The sequence below is a fragment of the Pinus tabuliformis genome, chromosome Q, assembly GCF_031772625.1.
Source record: "Pinus tabuliformis cultivar Carrire ecotype Pingquan chromosome Q, CPIR1, whole genome shotgun sequence".
NCBI lineage: Eukaryota > Viridiplantae > Streptophyta > Pinopsida > Pinales > Pinaceae > Pinus > Pinus tabuliformis.
The window spans coordinates 503591269-503610222 of NC_142296.1; the positions used below are offsets into that span (position 1 = coordinate 503591269).

The 18954-nt window shown below is 38.4% G+C and overlaps 1 protein-coding gene across 1 annotated transcript; it reads right to left on the reverse strand.

Moving 5' to 3' along the window:
- Window positions 1-12972: 12972 nt before the first annotated feature.
- LOC149220359 (uncharacterized) lies at window positions 12973-18428 on the reverse strand. Its single transcript, XM_089387062.1, has 3 exons — window positions 17423-18428; window positions 15642-16928; window positions 12973-15350 (listed from the first exon to the last, which is right to left on the reverse strand). The coding sequence occupies exons 1-3, from the start codon at window positions 18426-18428 to the stop codon at window positions 12973-12975; spliced, it is 4671 nt and encodes a 1556-aa protein (XP_089243188.1).
- Between the last annotated feature and the right edge of the window lie 526 nt (window positions 18429-18954).

Consider the following 18954-nt stretch of genomic DNA (forward strand, 5'->3'; position numbering starts at 1 on the left):
GAATTTGAGGAACATCACGTTGAGGCAGACCCAGGAAGATTTGCATAACATCGCAAAGATGAGGATGTCATCTGCGAAGAGATTATGAGAAAGGGATATATCTTTACATATTTTAACCGGCCTGCATCTACCCTCAGAAACAGCCCTGTTAATCTGAGAGCTTAGGGAGTTCATCACCAGGATGAAGAGGAGGGGGGAGAGAGGGCATCCTTGACGGAGGCCCCTCTCCGCTTTGAAGAAAGAAGAGGGAATGCCGTTGATAATAACTGAAAAATTGGCGTTCTCGACACACGCCAAGATCCAGTTGATTCCTTGCGCCTTTAAACCGATTTTTGCTAAGAGAACTCTGAGGAAACCCCAATCGACGGAGTCGAATGCTTTTCTGAGATCCACTTTTAGAGCGGCGGCATCAATATTTTTGGAATTGATAGCATAAAGGCATTCCTGGGTCAACGCGACAGCATCCAAGATAAGTCTTCCTTTTAAAAAGGCGTGATGTTCTTTTGAAATGAAGGAACTTAAGACAGGCTTCAATCTGATAGCGATTATCTTAGAAATGATTTTATAAAGGGAATTGCACAATGCAATTGGCCTGAAATCCAATAGCGAAGTCGATTTTTCCTTTTTGGGAATAAGGGCCAAAAATGAGGCAGATAATGCGCTGTTAACATGCCCTGACATGCGAGAGGCATCCACCATGCCCAGCAGGTCATTTTTGAATAACTCATAGAAATGCAGGAAGAACTCTATCGGCCAACCGTCAGGCCCTGGACTTCTTTCCTTTTTAAATTTTTTGATTGTCTCTAGCAATTCCTCCTCCGTGATCGGCTTAAGGAAGTCTTCATTAGCCTTTTCATCAAACATTTCAGGCATCAAATCCACTGCCCACATGATGTCATTTACTTCGGTTCTCTGCCTTTTATATTGATTTTGAAAAAATCTTGTAGCCTCCTCTGAGATTTCCTGTTGGGAGAGAAGAAAGCCGCCCTTTCCATCTTCAATTTTCCATATGGAGTTCCTCACTCTCCGGGCATTTGCATAGTTGTGGAAAAATTTTGTATTTCTGTCACCCTGCCTGAGCCATGTTGCCCTGCTTTTGAGCCTCCACATTTCCTCCTCTTTTTGCAGAAGCTCTTTTTTCCTTTTTTCCAAAGATCCAATGAGAACTTTTTGATCGAAAGAGAGCCCATTGGAGTGAGCCAAATTGGAGAGAAGGATTATTTCTTTTTTAATATCCAGAAGCTCCTGCCTTTCCTTTTCCCGCTTTTTTATTTGCCAGTCTTTTGCGCCTTTCCTTAGCAATTGGATTTTTTCCCGAAAGGTGAGCAGAAAGGCTTCATCAGAGTGATTTATATCCCTCCAGCTATTGGAAATGAAATCGTTGAAGGATTTATCCTGTAGAAGGGAATTGAAGAATTTGAAGGGATAACCCTTACTTTGCTTTAAATCTTTCCATTCCAAATAGATTGGTTTATGGTCCGAAGAGAAGTCGATTCCAGTTCTGACTATTGGCATTCCCCATTTCTCAATTATACTGGCGCTTAGAATAAAGCGATCGATTCTCTTTGCTATGTATGCTGATCCAAGCCTGCCATTTTCCCATGTTGGAACCAGTTTCTCAGGAATAATATCCACCAGGTCTCTTTTTATAGATTGCCCGAATTCAAATTAATGAAATAATGTTTTAATATTTATGATTTCTTTATGTTATTTTTTTTTTTAATTTTAAAAACATATATTGTAAACCTAACTCAAAGTAAAAATTTCTTTATATACTTCGCACTTATGCAGAGGGATGACAAAATTGAGTGCAATCACATTTTACAGGTTGAGAAAGATTTATAACCGTAGATACCATTGCATTCATTACAACTATATTAATTATAACTTACAACTATTACAACTACAAGCACTCATTTCTTTTCCTGGACAAGTGGATATTAATGCATTATATATATGTGTGTGTGAGAGAAAGAGGGAGATAAGGATTTTAATAGATATGATTATGGCCAAGGGAATAGTGGTTATTTACTCTTCACTGAATTCTATAAAATATACATTTCCAACAACGTCAAATTCACATTTTTGAGTTACACTTATTCATATAAAAAATTATAATATTTATTAAATCAAATTGATAAATTTTCTTATGTTTAATCAATTTATTATTTAAATTATATTTATAATAAATTTATTATTTAAATGATAACATTGAAAATTTAAATCATATTAAAAACTATTTTTTAAGTTACCAAATTATAAATATAAGAATATTACAATTTCAATTGCAAGTGGGATAGAATCATTTTTCAAATTTATACACCAAAACACTAGAAATGCAATGAGAAATTAATCCACACCATTGTTAATTACCTATTCAAATGTAATTAGTAATTAAATTTGTCTTTTTCTTAACTATCAAATACTTAAAATTTTAAAGTTTGCATATCATTATTGATATTTACATAAATTTTAAAATTTCCAGCTTTAAGGCTTAATGGAGCTTTAGGGTTCAATCGAGCTCCTAACCCAGGGTTACACAGGAGCTCGATCAAGAGTTAGTTTTAATGCTCGGTTAAGCTGCTTTTTTAGCGCTCGAGTAGCTCGAACGAGCCATCATTTTTCCCACCCAAACACACACTCTTTCGCCAAAAAGTGTAACCCAACTCCATGCTTTCACTCATATATGCATTACTGATGTCAAAGATGTATACATGACCATTCATGGAGGTATTAATTTCTCCCTTCTATCTAATCATAGCTAATAATGGATATCACAAATTCGAGGATAAGGTGAGGAAGAAGCTCATTCTCTCCTACGTGCCCTTAAGAAAAAGGTTATGGAGATGGAAATTACTTCTTGGTTGTCCCATAACTAATGGAATCTATTTCACGAGGTGTTATTGTCCCTTAATATCACAATAGGTGTTATGGTCCCTCAATATCGCAATAAAGGTCCCACATCAATATACATATGTAAGCATATTCAGATATTCATAATTGGTCTATAGTTAGTCCACAGTGGCACTCAAACAACCACCACGTAAAGATAACCAACCAAAGTACATTACATGACTCTTATAATTTTAATGTAAGGGCTCTAATAATTTAACCAAGTAAAATTTTTTTCCCCGAGGAAAATCTGAGTAGATCTATCTGAAGGGATCACATCCCGCCAACCAAACTAATCAAAGCCTAACCCCAAGGGTGTTAGGGAGAATTGACCTCATGACCTCCCAATGGCAAGGTGCTTAGCAATGGGACCTCGACTAATTGAGCTAACCCTTGGGGCTACCAATTGGAAAGTTAAGATGCTAAGTACAAATTTAATTATCCTTTGACTTCGAAGTAGGTCAATGGATATATTACACTACAACATTAGATGTTTTAAGAAGACTACAACTCATTTAGTCTTCTTATAAAATTTGGGTTATAGTGGTGAAACTTATTATCAATCAAGTTTATTCAGTCATGATGCAAAAAAATGTATCAATATTTAATGCTAAGTACAAATTTAATTATCCCTTAACTTTGGAGTCGGTTAGTGAATATATTACACTACAACGTTAGATGTTCTAAGAAGACTGCAACTCATTTAGTGAAACTACAAAAAAATGGGTTATATTAGTCAAACCTAGTATCAATCTAGTTTATGCAGTCATGATGCAAAAAATTGTATCAAGATTTATATACATCATGTAGCATTGACATGGGCAATATACCAAAACATTTCTAGCTAAATAACATCAATTAATTAAATACAAAGACTTATCAGATAAGATTACCCACAACTAAAGAAGTGTGTGAACCTTTTTACCCGGTCATAGGTTCAACTAGGTTGGTCTTGCTTACAACTAGGAATCCCCTAGCAATGTAATGATACCACCAAGGAAATTGACTTAGATTCTCAAGGGAATTTCTCAACTGTGATTTAGTCATTCTCTTTCACTCGCAGCATTCGTAGTCACCTTCTGCCCCACTGAACCAAAGCTTCCACAAATTGCTTAAATGCCTTTCTAAATGATTACTATTACATAAAATATTTTATTCTCTACAATTGCAATCCATTAGCATCCTCCCATCTAAGTGTTTCTTTTTCAACTCAACCAACAACAAATTTGTGACCTTCTGTTCCCAACTTGGGTTTGGGTTTCCCTACCCATAGTTAGCCATTAGAATCAAGATTTGGCATGTCCAAACATTCTAGAATGGTCCCTAATCCCATTAAGATTTATTTAGACATGAAATTCACATGCCCTACATACACTACACTTCTCTTGTGAACTCTAATTAATAAATTCATAAAGTATTATTTTTTAATTAATATCTTTTTTAATTTATCTTAATAATTTTCAATTTAATTAATATAAAACGATTTGATCCCTTAAAAAATTAATAAATTTTAAATTAAAATGAAGTAAATTTTATAAAATTGATTAATATTATAAAATATAAAATATATGCAACTAACTTAGTCATATAAATTAATTGACTAGTAAACATGATAGGGATCAGTTTATAATAAGCATCATAATAGTTTCATGATACAAATTACACTACTAAAATTAAAATAAACATAAAAACTAACTAATTATAACTATATCTTAAATTATTATTATATATTATATATTATAAAAAGAATTAATATATAATAAATATATATACATTTAAAAAAAAACAAGGAATAAGGTTCTTTATTATGGATATTTAATTCCTCTTTAGAATGGAGATTCTTAATTTGTAAACTAGCTTTGTTACAATAACATGAATCAATACGATGGCTTATCAATATAAATGTCCAAAAAATTATAACTCACTTCATATGACACGTGTTCAAATGTTTTTTTTAATTAATCAATTCAATTAAAGGGCAAAAAAGGCATAACTAAGATAAATCTCAACCTTTGGTTTGTGTATACTACTTAAGATATTCTAAAATAGGATGAATATATCAAATCCCAACCATCTACCTAATAATTATTGATGATTAAATCACATTCCAATATCTCACACTTATCCGTAACAACTATATTATCATAAACATTTCTATTTTCTAAAAAATCATTTTTAATCACAATTTCAAAATTAAAATAAATTTAAATTTTTTATGCTTAAAATATTTTATTTTATTTTTCAGAAAAAAAAAAAACTATATATTCATTCATGATTTATATTTATATCTTTTTCATATCAGCATATCCAAGATAAAGAATAAAGAACAGTATAGTATAGTTTTCGGTAAGTAGTATGTCCTTCATACAATAATGTCCTAATCCAGTCATGTGTGCATCCCTGTCTATATCGAGTGGAGCACAAGTATTTACCATATCATTTGACAATATGTGGTTCTATATTAGGCTTGTTCAATGTTCTCTGTAATTCCAAAAAAATATGACACAAAAAGGAATATAGCAGAAGTTCTACGCGATAATACAAAAAAAAAAAGTGAGTGCAGGTTAGAAAATCATCTTAGAATTGTCATATTCCAACCTCCCAAGTTTCACCCATTTTCTCCGAAGTTTCACCCATTTTGATCTCCACGTGAAGTACAAAAAAAAAGTGTAGGTTAGAAAATCATCATGGAATTGGCATAATCCCAGCCTTGTGCCAAGTTTCACACATTTTGATCTCCCTGATGCCTAGCTTGGAGAGTCCATCCGCTTCCATTGTTGTATGGAGAATTGTAGTAAAGGGCTCCACAGCACCTCTGATTTAGCCAACTTTGTATGGAGGATTTGTTGATTTTAATTTCTTCTCTAGCATAGTTAATAATGATCTTAGAGTCGCCATAGATGTAAACAGATTGTATATTTAGGAAATGTATAAACCACATAAGTCCCCATAATGCCGTTGCTTTGGAATTTGTATTGGTTCCCTTTCCCGCACCCGAGTGAACATAATATGACAACTCTTGTTCGATGTGTAATATGAAACCACAACCACATATGTGATTTTGTGATGCACCATCAAAGAATTACATTTACACTATAATAATAATTTCAAAATTAAAATAAATTTAAATTTTATATAATTAAACTATAATCATAATTACATTTACACTCCAATAACAATTACAATACAACTATCTCCACAATTAATTTCATAAAATATACATTACAAAGTTATTGAGAGAAGCTCATTTTACAGTCCATTAGGATAAAAGGCTTATTCTACAGTCCGATATGATGTATAAAATTGTCCATATGTAAAGCTGTCAACCTGTCATCAAAATTAAATTAAAATTTTCAATGAAAAACCCTTTAAAGCTAATTTAACAAAATTATTTTCATCAACAGACCTGAATCAGAGCAGAAGCTGAAATATTGATACAATAGCAACGCCTTATCATTAATCACAAGTCAAAATCCTCTTTATTTTGCAATCCTTAATGAGCTAATACAGCAGGCGGAGGTAAAATATATTATTGTAGCTAGGCCAACGTATAACCCAATGCAGTAGTGCAATCATGTACAGACAACGTTTATTTGAAAATCCTTTTAACTAGAAATTCAGCCACACTACGACGTAAAATTCAATACAGTTAATTCCATACCCATCGAATCGTTAATTCAACACTACACTTAATTTAATACGTTTAGCCACACTACGACGTAAAATTCAACACAGTTAATTCCATACCCACCTAACAGTTCAACGCGCGCAGACTCGAACCTTGAGGCCGACGTCCATGCCCAACATCATCCCGAACGACGGAGCGACACGATGCGCGCCGACTGCTTTGACACAGTAACGAACAATAATGGAGGAAGTCACCCACTTCATCTGCAGATTGGCAACATCCCTGCCGAGGCACCGGCGCGGCCCTTCGCTGAAGACCGGGAATACGAACTCCGACTTGCTCTTGAATTTCCCATTTTCGAGCCATCGCTCGGGCTTGAACTCGCGGCAGTCCTTACCCCAGATGCTCTCCATTCGACCCATGGAGTAGAAAAGGCACAACACCGTGGACCCCTTTTTCACTTTCGTTCCGTCCGGCAGGACGTCGTCGTCCGCCGCCTCTAAAAACTCGATGGGAACCGACGGGTACAGTCGCATGGATTCCGACAGCGACGCCTGCAAATAGTGCATTTCTTTTAATTCATCCACACCAAACGGCTCCGGGGAACTGTCGTTTTCATCTTTTGATGGGTGTGATCTCCGGTTTATGATGCCTTTCAGCTCCAGCAAAATATTTTCTTCGACACGCGGGTGCTGCTGCAGGATCCAGAAGAACCAGGCGAGAGCTGTAGCCGTTGTGTCCCTGCCCGCCATTATTATGCTTGCGCAGGTGCCTCTCAGCTCCTCTTCAGAGAACGCGCCGCCTTTAATTTCTTTCTCCGCCTGGAGAAACAGAGGCAAGACGCCGGAAGGCTGGCACGGTTGGCCGCCGGTGGAATTATTTTTCTGCGCCTGCATCTCTTGCCTCTTGATATCACAAATCTTTCCGACATAATCATGAACGATTCTTTGATCCTTCCGCATCTGCCGCTCCGTCCCCAAATTGAGAAACCTCAGCGTCTTCCAGTAAAGCGCCGGCACAAGAAAGCGACGCATCGAAGCCTGAATTGACCGGTCAAACGCCTCAGAAAAAGGACTCGGCGGGAGGTCGAGGGCCAGCGATCCCGGGTCGAAGCCGAGCCCGAAATTAGAGACGCTGTCGAAGGTATAGCGATGGAAAACATCCTCCAGATCAAGAACCATGCCCTCTGTCGCCGCGCGCTGGAACAGTGGAAGAACCCTCTGGTGCACCAGTGTGAATGTCGTCTCAATAACGTCGTTGCGCGCTCTGGGCGACGCAAACATCGTGGACACAATAGCCCTCAGTCGTCTCCAGGTCTCGCCGTCCTGCAGGAAAATTGACTTCTCGCCGAAAACATCGCGGAAGACTTCCCTGTAATAATTCCCCCTCGCGAAGTTATGGAATCTTGTCTTCAGAACGTATTCCACGTTGGCGGGATCTGCAGTCACGACGCAATTGGGCCATGCGCCCTTCAAATGTGCGACAGTGCCCCCTTTCAGGATGAGCAGATGCGTGATCCACTCGTAGAAACCGTTGTAATTGTAAATCAGGGAAGGCAGGAAGCCCAGAAGAGGCCACCTTATGGGTCCCTTCTGCACTCTGTAAAACGCCCATGCTGCTAAAACAGTGCAGGATGCTAGAACCAGTGCAGCAATCAGCGATCCGTCAGTGCCTGCTACTTCTTCCATGATCATAGGGCCAGAGTTGCTTGTGAAGAGCTTGGAGCCAAACAGCCCTTCATTGTCTATATAATGGATTTTCATTGACTCTATGGTCGCTCAAAGTAGTAGCGAGAAGCAATCTGCTTTTTCTTACCCAGAGTTTGACGGGCAATTGCCGGTCAAGGAAGATTGGCCTGTCAAAAACAGTCAACTTTTTTTCATTTCCATCGACATTTTTCATTAAAATGATCAAAATCGACACTAGAATTGCAGAAACGTTGGTTTTTTCGGAGTTTAAATCCCTACCCTGGGGATGAGAATATTTGGAAGGAGCATTTAAAGGTCCAGCAAGGATCTTCTTTGGTTGGTTCACTATAACTCCTTGCTAAGATCTTCTTTGGTTGGTTCACTATAACTCCTTAAAAAGAGCCTCTGTAGTAGTTATTGGTACACTTAAGCTCCTTACAAAGATCATCAATTATTAGGTATACCAACTGGTTTATCACTGGCCTTCTAATGACTTATGGTATACCAACCATCTTATTGTTTTTATTTGGAAGATGGTATTTGCATAAATGGGTTAACTTGAAGCCACCAACTTCACACAAGCATAAATAAATGAAGCATTTAATAAGTTTTTTAATAATTTCAAATATTTTTTTTTATGAATATATATATGAATTTAGAAAAAATGTAATTTTAAATATTTGTGTTTTATGAATATAGATATGAATTTAGGAAAAATATAATTTTAAATATTTAAATATTTGTTTTTTTATGAATATATATATGAATTTAGAAAAATTATAGATTAATTAGTTAAAAATTTTAATAGACAAAGTTATAATGAAAATCAAAATACTTATTATATGATACATTTCATGTTATGAGAGGTCAAGTAAAAATGGCTTTGCATTTTCCCGGAAACCATTTCTCTTGAAAGGTTTCAGTGGGGTTCCCTAGCATATTGTTGCTAGGGAAGCCGCCAGTGAGAAGGCCGAGCCTGTCACCTCATTAGATGAATGGATGAAGGCTCATTCCATTGGGTTCGCCCCTGCCAATTGGATTCTGCAGCACCAACCCTTTTGAATTCTTAAAAACTAATTAAATTGAAGCTTAGATTTAAAGCATGGAAGCCATATAGCTCACCCATGTAGCCCACCTCTTTGAGAGGAGGATTCGTCTGTGAGAGGAGGCGGAAAATGTTGAGTTTGATAACAACATGCTCTTATGTACTAGGCCCACAATTGAGATTTTGAAAAGCCCCATGAAGAGGATGAAGAGGGTAAGGAGATCTAAGTTCTTTTGGCAACAAGAGAAGAAGGCAATAATAATGTTTTAAAGGTGCCGTGCACCCATGAATCAAGCTCCTCACACTCTGATAAGGATGTTTCTTTAGCTTGTTAGAATAATCTTCACGTAGCTTTGGTAGCCCCACTTAAAGTTGGGTCAAAGTAGCAAAAAAGGAAAAAAATGATGCCCCTATAATCTGCGCAAAACTGGGTGATTATAATGTTTTTTATTTTTTGGTTTCTTCTTTGGATGCGCAGGATTGTTGGCTACATATCCTCAAGCTAGCCTGAAAACTCTATCCTTGCTATGTAAATATTGTATTTTGTGATTCTATAATAGAAAATTCCTCTACTTTACCAAATAAAAAATACATCTCATATTATTAAATTATATATATATATATAAAATTATGACTTTATTTTAAATTACTATTAATATTATTAATTATAAGAAGAATTAATATATGTGTTAAATATTTATATCTTTAAAATGATATAGAACAAGATTTTTAATTATGGAGATTTAAAATACATCTCATGTTATTAATTAATTAATTAATTAATTATATATATATATATATATATATATATATATATGACTTTATTTTAAACTACTATTAATATTATTAATTATAAGAAGAATTAATATATGTGTTAAATATTTATACATTTAAAATAATATGGAACAAGATTTTTAATTATGGAGATTTAGCCCAAAAAACCATAACTCACTTTATATGATATTTATTTAAATAATATTTTTTTCAATTAATCAAAAAGATAAAAAGGACATAACTAATTTGGATATAAATCTTATCTCAACCTTTGATTTGTGTATACTACTATGAATCTTCTAAAATATTACATTGAAATTAAATCATTACCGTTAACATAATAATTATTATTAATTAATTTAAAATTCTAAAAACTCTATTCCAAAATAAACACCTTGTAGATTAAAAAAAAACAATAAAACCTTATGTTATGCATTCAAACTTACCCTCTTAAAAAATTATTGTATAGACGTACACATCATATATATCATACTTACATGTTTATTTGGAAAGTGATGTAGCAAAACTGCATCTTTACATAATTCGTGCGTGGACTTGTGGGTTATGGGTCCACGTATACATCGGAAGCATTTCAATCAACGGACTTCCCAACAAAATAATACCGCAACCGCAATATATATTTACCGACTGAAACCCTTATCGCAATTCCCTTGAACCTCCATAAATTCCACCATTGATCTATTTGCCCATCCAACGGTTATCTTGTAATCGCACTCTAACTAGCTTGGGCTATCTCCATCGTCGATCAATCCTGCTCAATTCAACGACTATCGCGCATTCTCATGTGAATTCTTGCACAACCGATATTAGATCGAGAGCGCGCAAGAAAAGTGGTTTTCCCGTGCTACGTGTCAACCGCTAAGGTTAATTGCGTGAAATTGAGAAATACCATTTACCAGTTTTTGTCCGCGCGAGATACCGCTGACCACTTGCGAAGACCGCTCCATCCTTCTATTAACACGTGGTTTTAATCTCCGCCATTCATCTTCCGTCGATATTATCTGTCGATCTATTCTCAAATCCAACGGATCTCTCATTCGCTTATCAGTGGAATTCGCATTACAATACAAATTTATCTCTGCCATACTTTGTCTAATGTGAAGTTCATTGGAACTTTGTCCCTTACACTCGCACATGCAATTTATCAATTTACAATAAAGAATGTATATGTAAACAATACACAGACACACAAAATCCAGATTTCGCCTGGATGTATAATAACACGCATATTTCAATTATAAATAGAACTCGATTACAGGCTAAGGCCTCACGGCCTAAGTCACAAATTGCCTTGCGGCTACATTGCATACTCTATCTATCCATTTCACACAACACACACTCTCTTATATAAGAAATTACAAAGAGAGGAATCGTTTAAGATCCATGAGTTTCTCCCACAATCGCTCAATCAAACCCTTAAATCTCTCCATTCGCATGCATGGCAGATAATTACATTTAATCAAGCCTTCTAGAGACTTATCGATTCCATCAATTTAGTTCTGTTTAAACAGAATTTGCCCTGGTTTACAAAGATTATCCATGTTTCCCATTTCACAGCTTTGAATTTAAATTTTGGCTAAGGGTGTTCCGATGCTCCTGCATCAGACTTCCGAGGTACAAAAATTTTATGACCTCCTGGTCATATGCCTTCTTCATCCCTTAGAAATTCTACCCACATCCTTTGTGGAGTTGCCTTTATGATCTTTCCGTGAGCTGCAACAAAACCTCTGCAGTAACAAGTCCTCCTTGCTACACGATACCTCACCAAGCTTCTATCCTTTGAGTTTAGTCTTTTGACATCTCTTTGGTTCTCTCTTCTGGAACCAATTAAGCACTCCTGGCTCTAGGTTGTTGCAATCTTCTCACCTTCTTCTACCACTACCTGTACGACAATATAAAGACCACAAACTTTCCAATCTACAACATAACTGTACCTCCTTCTTTTGCACGCAGGATCTTCATCTGCTCTGATACCACTTTGATGCAATAAAACTGCATTTTTACATAATTCGCACGTGCACCTGTGGGTTATGGGTCCACGTATACATCGGAATCATTTCAAGCAGCGGACTTCCCAACAAAATAATACCACAACTGCAATATATCTTTACTAACCGAAACCATTATCGCAATTCCCTTGAACCTCCATAAATTCCACGTTGATCTATTTGCCCATCCAATGGTTATCGTGTAATCGCGCTCTAACTAGCTCGGCCGATCTCCACCGTCGATCAATCCTGCTTGATCCAACATCTATCACGCAATATCACGTGAATTCTTGCACAACCGATATTAGATTGAGAGAGTGCGAGAAAAGTGGTTTTCCCGTGCTACGTGTCGACCGCTATGGTTATTCCCGTGAAATTGAGAAATACCATTTACCCATTTTTTTCCGCGCAAGATACCACTGACCACTTGCGAAGACCACTCCATCCTTCTGTTAACACGTGGTTTTAATATATATATATATATATATATATATATATATATATATATATATATATATATACATATACATATACACATACACATATATACATATATATACATATGCACATACACATATACATATACATATACATATACATATACATATATATACATATACATAATACATACATACATACATACATACATATATATATATATATATATATATATATATATATATATATATATATATCTATTTATTTATTTTTTACAACGGTTATGATGCTTTGTATTAATCTTGGGCAGAATGCCAAAATCTGATTACATTTTGAGCTTCTTTGTCCTGCTGCATTTCTTTGCTAAGGATGTAGCTGAAGCTTACAATTTTCTTCCTTGGATAGACCCCCACTGAGTTAATTTCGGAGATTTTCCCCCACTTGAAAATACAAACAAATTGGTTTAGTAACAGACAGTAGAACATGGCAGCAGTCTATTTATGGAATGGGATCCCATGATTCTTCATCCTCTTTCAGCTTGATCCCAGCAGAGAGAAGGACAGCTTTATTGGCTTCGATGTCCGCCTTTTTATTATGAATTCTCAACACGTGATAGTACTTCAAGTCCTGGAAGTTGTTTTCCATACCTTTGATCCTGGTAATCAGCCTTGCTAGATTGAGGTCCTGTACTGGGGTGTTGGTAACCATTGCATTTATAATGACTTGAGAGTCACCTATGACAATTGCTTCATTTATGTCCAGTTCTTTGAGGATCTTGAGTCCTTGGAAGAGGGCCAAGGCCTCAGCTTGAATGCTGGTAGTGTAATCTAGTCCCCAGGCGTAGGAGTGAATTTTTTCCCCGGATTGATTTAGGACAACACCTCCTGCACCAGCTTTGCCCGGATTTCCCTTTGCTGCTCCATCAAAGAAAAGGAAGTGCCTTGCTTGCGATTTAAGCCACTCTTGAAAGTCATTCTCGGGTTTTCTTATTTGCCATTCTTTGATAATGAGGGCTTTTTTGACTGCTGGCTGAAATTGGAGTTCTAGCGTTGATCCCCATGCTATATCCTGCTGTCTGAGGTTGGTGTCGTCTTTTATATCAATCAAGCATTCCTTTATGTGGCTTTTTATCTTGGTTTCCAGGACTTTGTGACTTTGTTTTGTGTTTCTAAAACAGATGATTTTTGGGAGGACAACCCATGTTGCCTTGATAATCAGATTTTTAGGGGGAGGACCTGGGAATCTGTTTGACCATTCAGCGAAAAGATCAGAAGTGGAGCAAGGGACAGTGAAATTTGGGTCCAGATCATGAGTAAAATAGGACCAGATCTGCCTGGAGAAGCTGCATTCTAGCATTAGGTGGATTGCTGTCTCAACGCTTTCATTACACAGAGGACACATGGAAGGGCCGTGGAAGCCTTTTTTCTGCAGGTTATCATAAGTTAATATTTTCCCGTGACAGTAGACCCAGGCAAAGAAATCGACCTTGGGCCATGAGGGCTGGTGCCAAACGCCTTGCCACGGAGCTGGATTCGGAGGAACGTGAGGTTTCTCGTTCAATTTGGCATACCCCTGTGCGACTGCATAACCTTTGGCTTTTGGCCCCCAACCCATCTCGTCTCTCTTCCTCGATTGCGTGGGAGCCAATCCTTGGAGGGCGTCTAACAGCGTGATCCACTCAGAGTTCAGGTTGTCCGGCACATTTAATCGCTTCCAGCCTGCCCAAATCGAGTTATTCCAACATGAAATATCCCACAGAGATTTCATTCCTTCTCTGTCCATCCAACAGCGCAGCGAGTTAATGGAGGCTCTGGCTTCTATTGGCTCTTTGTTCATGATTCTGTCCGACCAGATATTGATTTTTTTACCGTTGCCTGGTATCCAGTAGGAGTGGGCGATGATTAGAGATGCGGCTCTGTCATAAATTTTGAGGAATGTCGAATTAGGCAGGTGAATCACATTTTCTAAGCATCTGGATCTTGAACCTCTGAAATATTTTTTCCAGAGCACCTTTTGAGCCCAGCCAGGATTGGGGGCGATGATCCTCCACACGATTTTTGCAGCCATTGCTACATTTTGTTGACGAAGATTCTTAAAATTTAGGCCACCTTCCCACAGCGGCTTGGAGATGATATCCCAGCTGACAAGAGGGATCTTTTTTTCATTTTGTTTCCCTCCCTTCCAAAAAAACCTCCTTATGTATTCCTCCATTTTGTTTAGTATGGATGCCAGAGCGAGGAGACCTGCAAATTGGAATAGGGGCAAGCTGTTGAGAACAGATTTTATTAAGACTGTTTTGCCTGCAGCATTCAGCCAGGAATATCCCCAGGCTTGAATCTTTGCCTTGAACTTTTCTAACTGAGGAAGCCAATCTTTGCTGGTTGGTCTCTTTTGAGATATTGGGAGGCCCAGGTATTTAAAGGACGACCAGGAGGAGGAAGCTTCGAAGCCCAAACATCTGGATATGGCAGATAGCAGTCTAGGCGAAGTGTTCCAACTGAAAATATGGCATTTGCTCTTGTTAACAACACTGCCTGAAGCTTCACTAAATTCATCCAGGACCTCTTTAAACTTTGTGGCAGAGGGAACAGAGGCGGGACCTAACAGCAATGTGTCATCTGCAAATAAAGCATGATTGATATTTTTGGTTCCTCTTGCAATGCGCAGACCATTAATTTCTTGTTCCTGCAACTTTTTATCTAGCAGGAAGCTGAGGGCTGAGGCCTGGATGACAAAGAGCAGGGGGGATAGAGGGCACCCCTGCCTGAGTCCTCTCGAGGCTTTAAAGAAGTCTGTGGCTCTTCCATTAACAAGAGGAGCTATCCATGGCTCCGAGATGCAAGCCCGGATCCAATTAATGAAGTTTGTTCCAAAACCTAGCTTACACATAACATTCAAAAGGAAGCTATGATTGACTCGATCAAAAGCATTTGCTAAATCAAGTTTGATCACCATACCTTGCTCTTTTCGGAGTAGACTTGAGTGTATTGCTTCCTGGACCAGTAGAAAGTTGTCCACGATCTGCCTTCCATGGATGAAGCCTCCTTGATTCTCTGGAATTATTTTGGGGAGGATAAACTTCAATCTGTTTGCAATTACTTTGGTGATCAATTTGTACCCTGTATTACATAGAGAAATCGGCCGAAATCTGTTGAAGTTATTGGCACCTTTTTCCTTGGGTATGAGTGCTAAAAACGTAGAATTGGTACTGCCTCCGATTTTCTGAATATTTTGGGATTTTTGTACCATTTTGAGAAGATCTTTTTCAATAATCGGCCAGCACGTTTGGAGGAATCTAGCAGAGAAACCATCCGGCCCAGGGGCCTTGTCCGGATCCATGTCGAAGAGCGCCTTTTTCACCTCATCTTTAGTGACTTTGGCCTCCAGAGATTCATTAATTCGCTGAGAAATTACAGAGGGTATATTAACTAACAGCTCCGGATAGTGACTTGGGTCCTTGTCTTCACTATATAGTTTCTGGAAATGAGTAAACGCAGCTCTCTTTATATGCTCAAAATCCTTATGGATATCTCCCTCCTCTTTAATTTCTGAGATAGTATTGAAACATTTCCTTGCCTGGGCTTGTTTATGAAAATAAGCAGTGTTCCTATCCCCTGCTTTGAGCCAGAGGTTCCGAGATTTCATTCTCCAATACTCTTCTTCAGCTAAACAGGCCTTGTGATATTGCTGTTGTAAATGGGTTTCTTGTTCTAATGAGTCCTTTGTAAGCATTGCGTTTTCCATACCATTATGGTGAGAAACAAGAGCTGCTTTAATGGTTTTCCTTATTGTGGCTGGGTTGGACAGCGTTTTGGCCCATCTTTTTAGGGCTCTTTTCACCCTTCTGAGTTTTTCCTCCCAAATATAGAATGGCGATCCTTTGACTGGTTGGTTCCAACATTCCTTGACTGTTTGCATGAAATCATTCTCCTTTACCCAAAGAGGGCTGAACCTAAATGGGATGGGGCCCAGATCATGATGAGCTAACAGGTCTAACTTTATGGGCTTATGATCAGAGATGTTGTTGGCAAGAATATACATTCTAGGCTCTAATCCTAGCAGCAGAAAGGAACTTTGAATGATAAACCTATCTAACCTGGCAGCAATGTGGCCAGGGCCCACTCTTTTATTAGACCAAGAGTACTTACCTGAAGAGGGTTTGATGTCCAGCAAATCCCAGTCTTGCACTATGTCCTCCACCCATTCTCTAGCCGGATCTCTAACTATGCTGCCTCCCCTTTTTTTTGATGGGTGTAGGGTAAGATTGAGATCGCCAACAATTATTATGTTTTCCAGGTCTGTCAAATCTGCTTGCTGTCTTAGAGAGTCCCAGCAGTCTTTTTTTTCCCCAACGTTGACTGGAGAGTAAACATTGAAGAGGCAGAACGTTTGCTTAGTATCCAGGTTCTGCATTTTCAGCATCAACCAATGGGTATTCCTGGCCTCGAATAGAACTGTAAATTTATTGGCATTCCAAAGAGTACCTATTCCTCCTGAGGCGCCCCGGGCGGAGATTGCTCTTGCTTCGCTTTTATTCCAGACTTTCTTGCTTGTTTGAAGGAAGGCTATGTCTTCCAGCTTTGTCTCCTGGACGAGAAGTAGATCTGGGGTTTCTGTCCTGATTAGACTTCTGATGGCTTCTTCTTTAATTTTTCTCCCCATCCCTCTGCAGTTCCAGGAGATGACCTTCATTATTTATGCTTCAGGTGGGCTCCCTTGGAGCCTTGGGGCGGATTTTTCAATATCTTTGGCTTTGAAGCTAGCATTTTCTCCAAGGTTGGCTGACTGCCCTGGAGTTTTTCTTTGTAAGTCTCCTGCTCCCTTTTTTCCCTGTCTGTTTTCCGGCCTCTTGTTGATCTTCTTACCGGGGTGTGGGATTCTCCTATTTCTCCTTCCTCTTCTGATTCTTCCGTTTCCTGCTCTTCTTCTTCATCTTCTATGATCATGCCTTTTGGATCTTCGGGACTTGTTCCTTTGAGTGAGGCCGAGGGAGCTTCTTCCTCGTCCTCTGGGACCGTGTCTTTGGGGTTTTCAACTTCTTTGGGGGAAGCTGGAGGTGTGCTTTTCCTTGAGGATTCTGGCTTTTGGATCTCTACCTCTGGAGTGTCTTCTGTCGGTTGGCTTAAAAGGTCAAATTTGTTTTCTTGCGCCTTTTTGGTAGGGGGCCTCTGGGCATTAACCTGAAAATTGCCTTTGCCGGATGGTCCACCCTGTTTCTGCCCCTTGTGGTTGGCTCTAGCTCGTCTTACTTGGTTCCAACCCTCTTCATTTCCTTTCTCTGGCTCTGGGTTAGTCGGGCAGTTTCTGGCGAAGTGCCCATACACGTGGCATTTCCTGCATTTGAATGGCAGCTGTTCATAATCCAAGATCTGCACATGGGACCAGCTGCCGACTTTGATTTTGATTGCTTCTGGTAAACCCTCCTCTAGATCTACCTCCACACAGATCCTGGCACAATTGTACTGATCCTTGTTGCTTGCCCGATCTATGAATTTCCCGAGGGAGTTGCCAATGTGTTTCAAGGAGTCCCAGTTCCAACAGTGAACCGACAGATTTGGGAGACGAACCCATACTAGAACAACCTTGGGAACATCTACCGCTGGGTCAAAATCTGGGGTCCATTTGTTCAGGTAGAGACCCTGAGGACCCATGAAGTATGGTCCATTTCGAAAGATCAGGTCTTTGTCCTCTCTGGAGGTAAATTCGAAAAGAAAAAACCCTCGCCCTAGAAAGTAAGAGGTAACGCTTTGACTGATCAGGGGTGCCCAGTTCCTGTTAACCCATTGCTCTGTAGTTTTCGGGGAGGGCCAAAGTCCCGTGAATTGGCCAATAAGACCCCGATCTGCCAGCGACAAAGCTACTTGCATTGGGGTCTCTGGAGGCAAAGAGATCTCTGGGATTTCATCTAGTTTCTTGACGAATTTGGAGGCATCATTTCTTTTTTTCAGAGGCATACCTGCCAGGAGTTGATTAAATGCATCTACAGTAGGACCAGAGGGCGGATCTTGGCCCTAAGACTCCATCAGGCTTGACGCCAATTCTCAAGATATTGGATTCTTTAAGATATAGTTATGCCAATTCTCCCACGATCGCTTGATTATGGATTGGTTCAGTAGATCGAACTTGTATGAGATTCCATGTGTCATGGTTTTAACCTTTGGCCTTGAAAATCATATCCAAGAAACTAATGTTTGTATACTTTCAATCACTTTTTACGAAATTCAAATATGATGCTTGAAGAGAAAGTTATGTGTGTTTTCGGCAGAACATCTATTTGAGACTGAATTCTAGAGCATGCAAAAACCCTAACTTTTTTGAACCAAATATCCAAAAAAGTAGCGAACCAAAGTTTGAAATTAGAACCAGACATTCATCAAGATTTTTCATTCACATGGTATCAATTTCACGGTCTAAATCTTCGTAGAAAAAATTATATCAAAAAATGTCACGATGACATATTTGAAGCAGCGAAACCCTAGG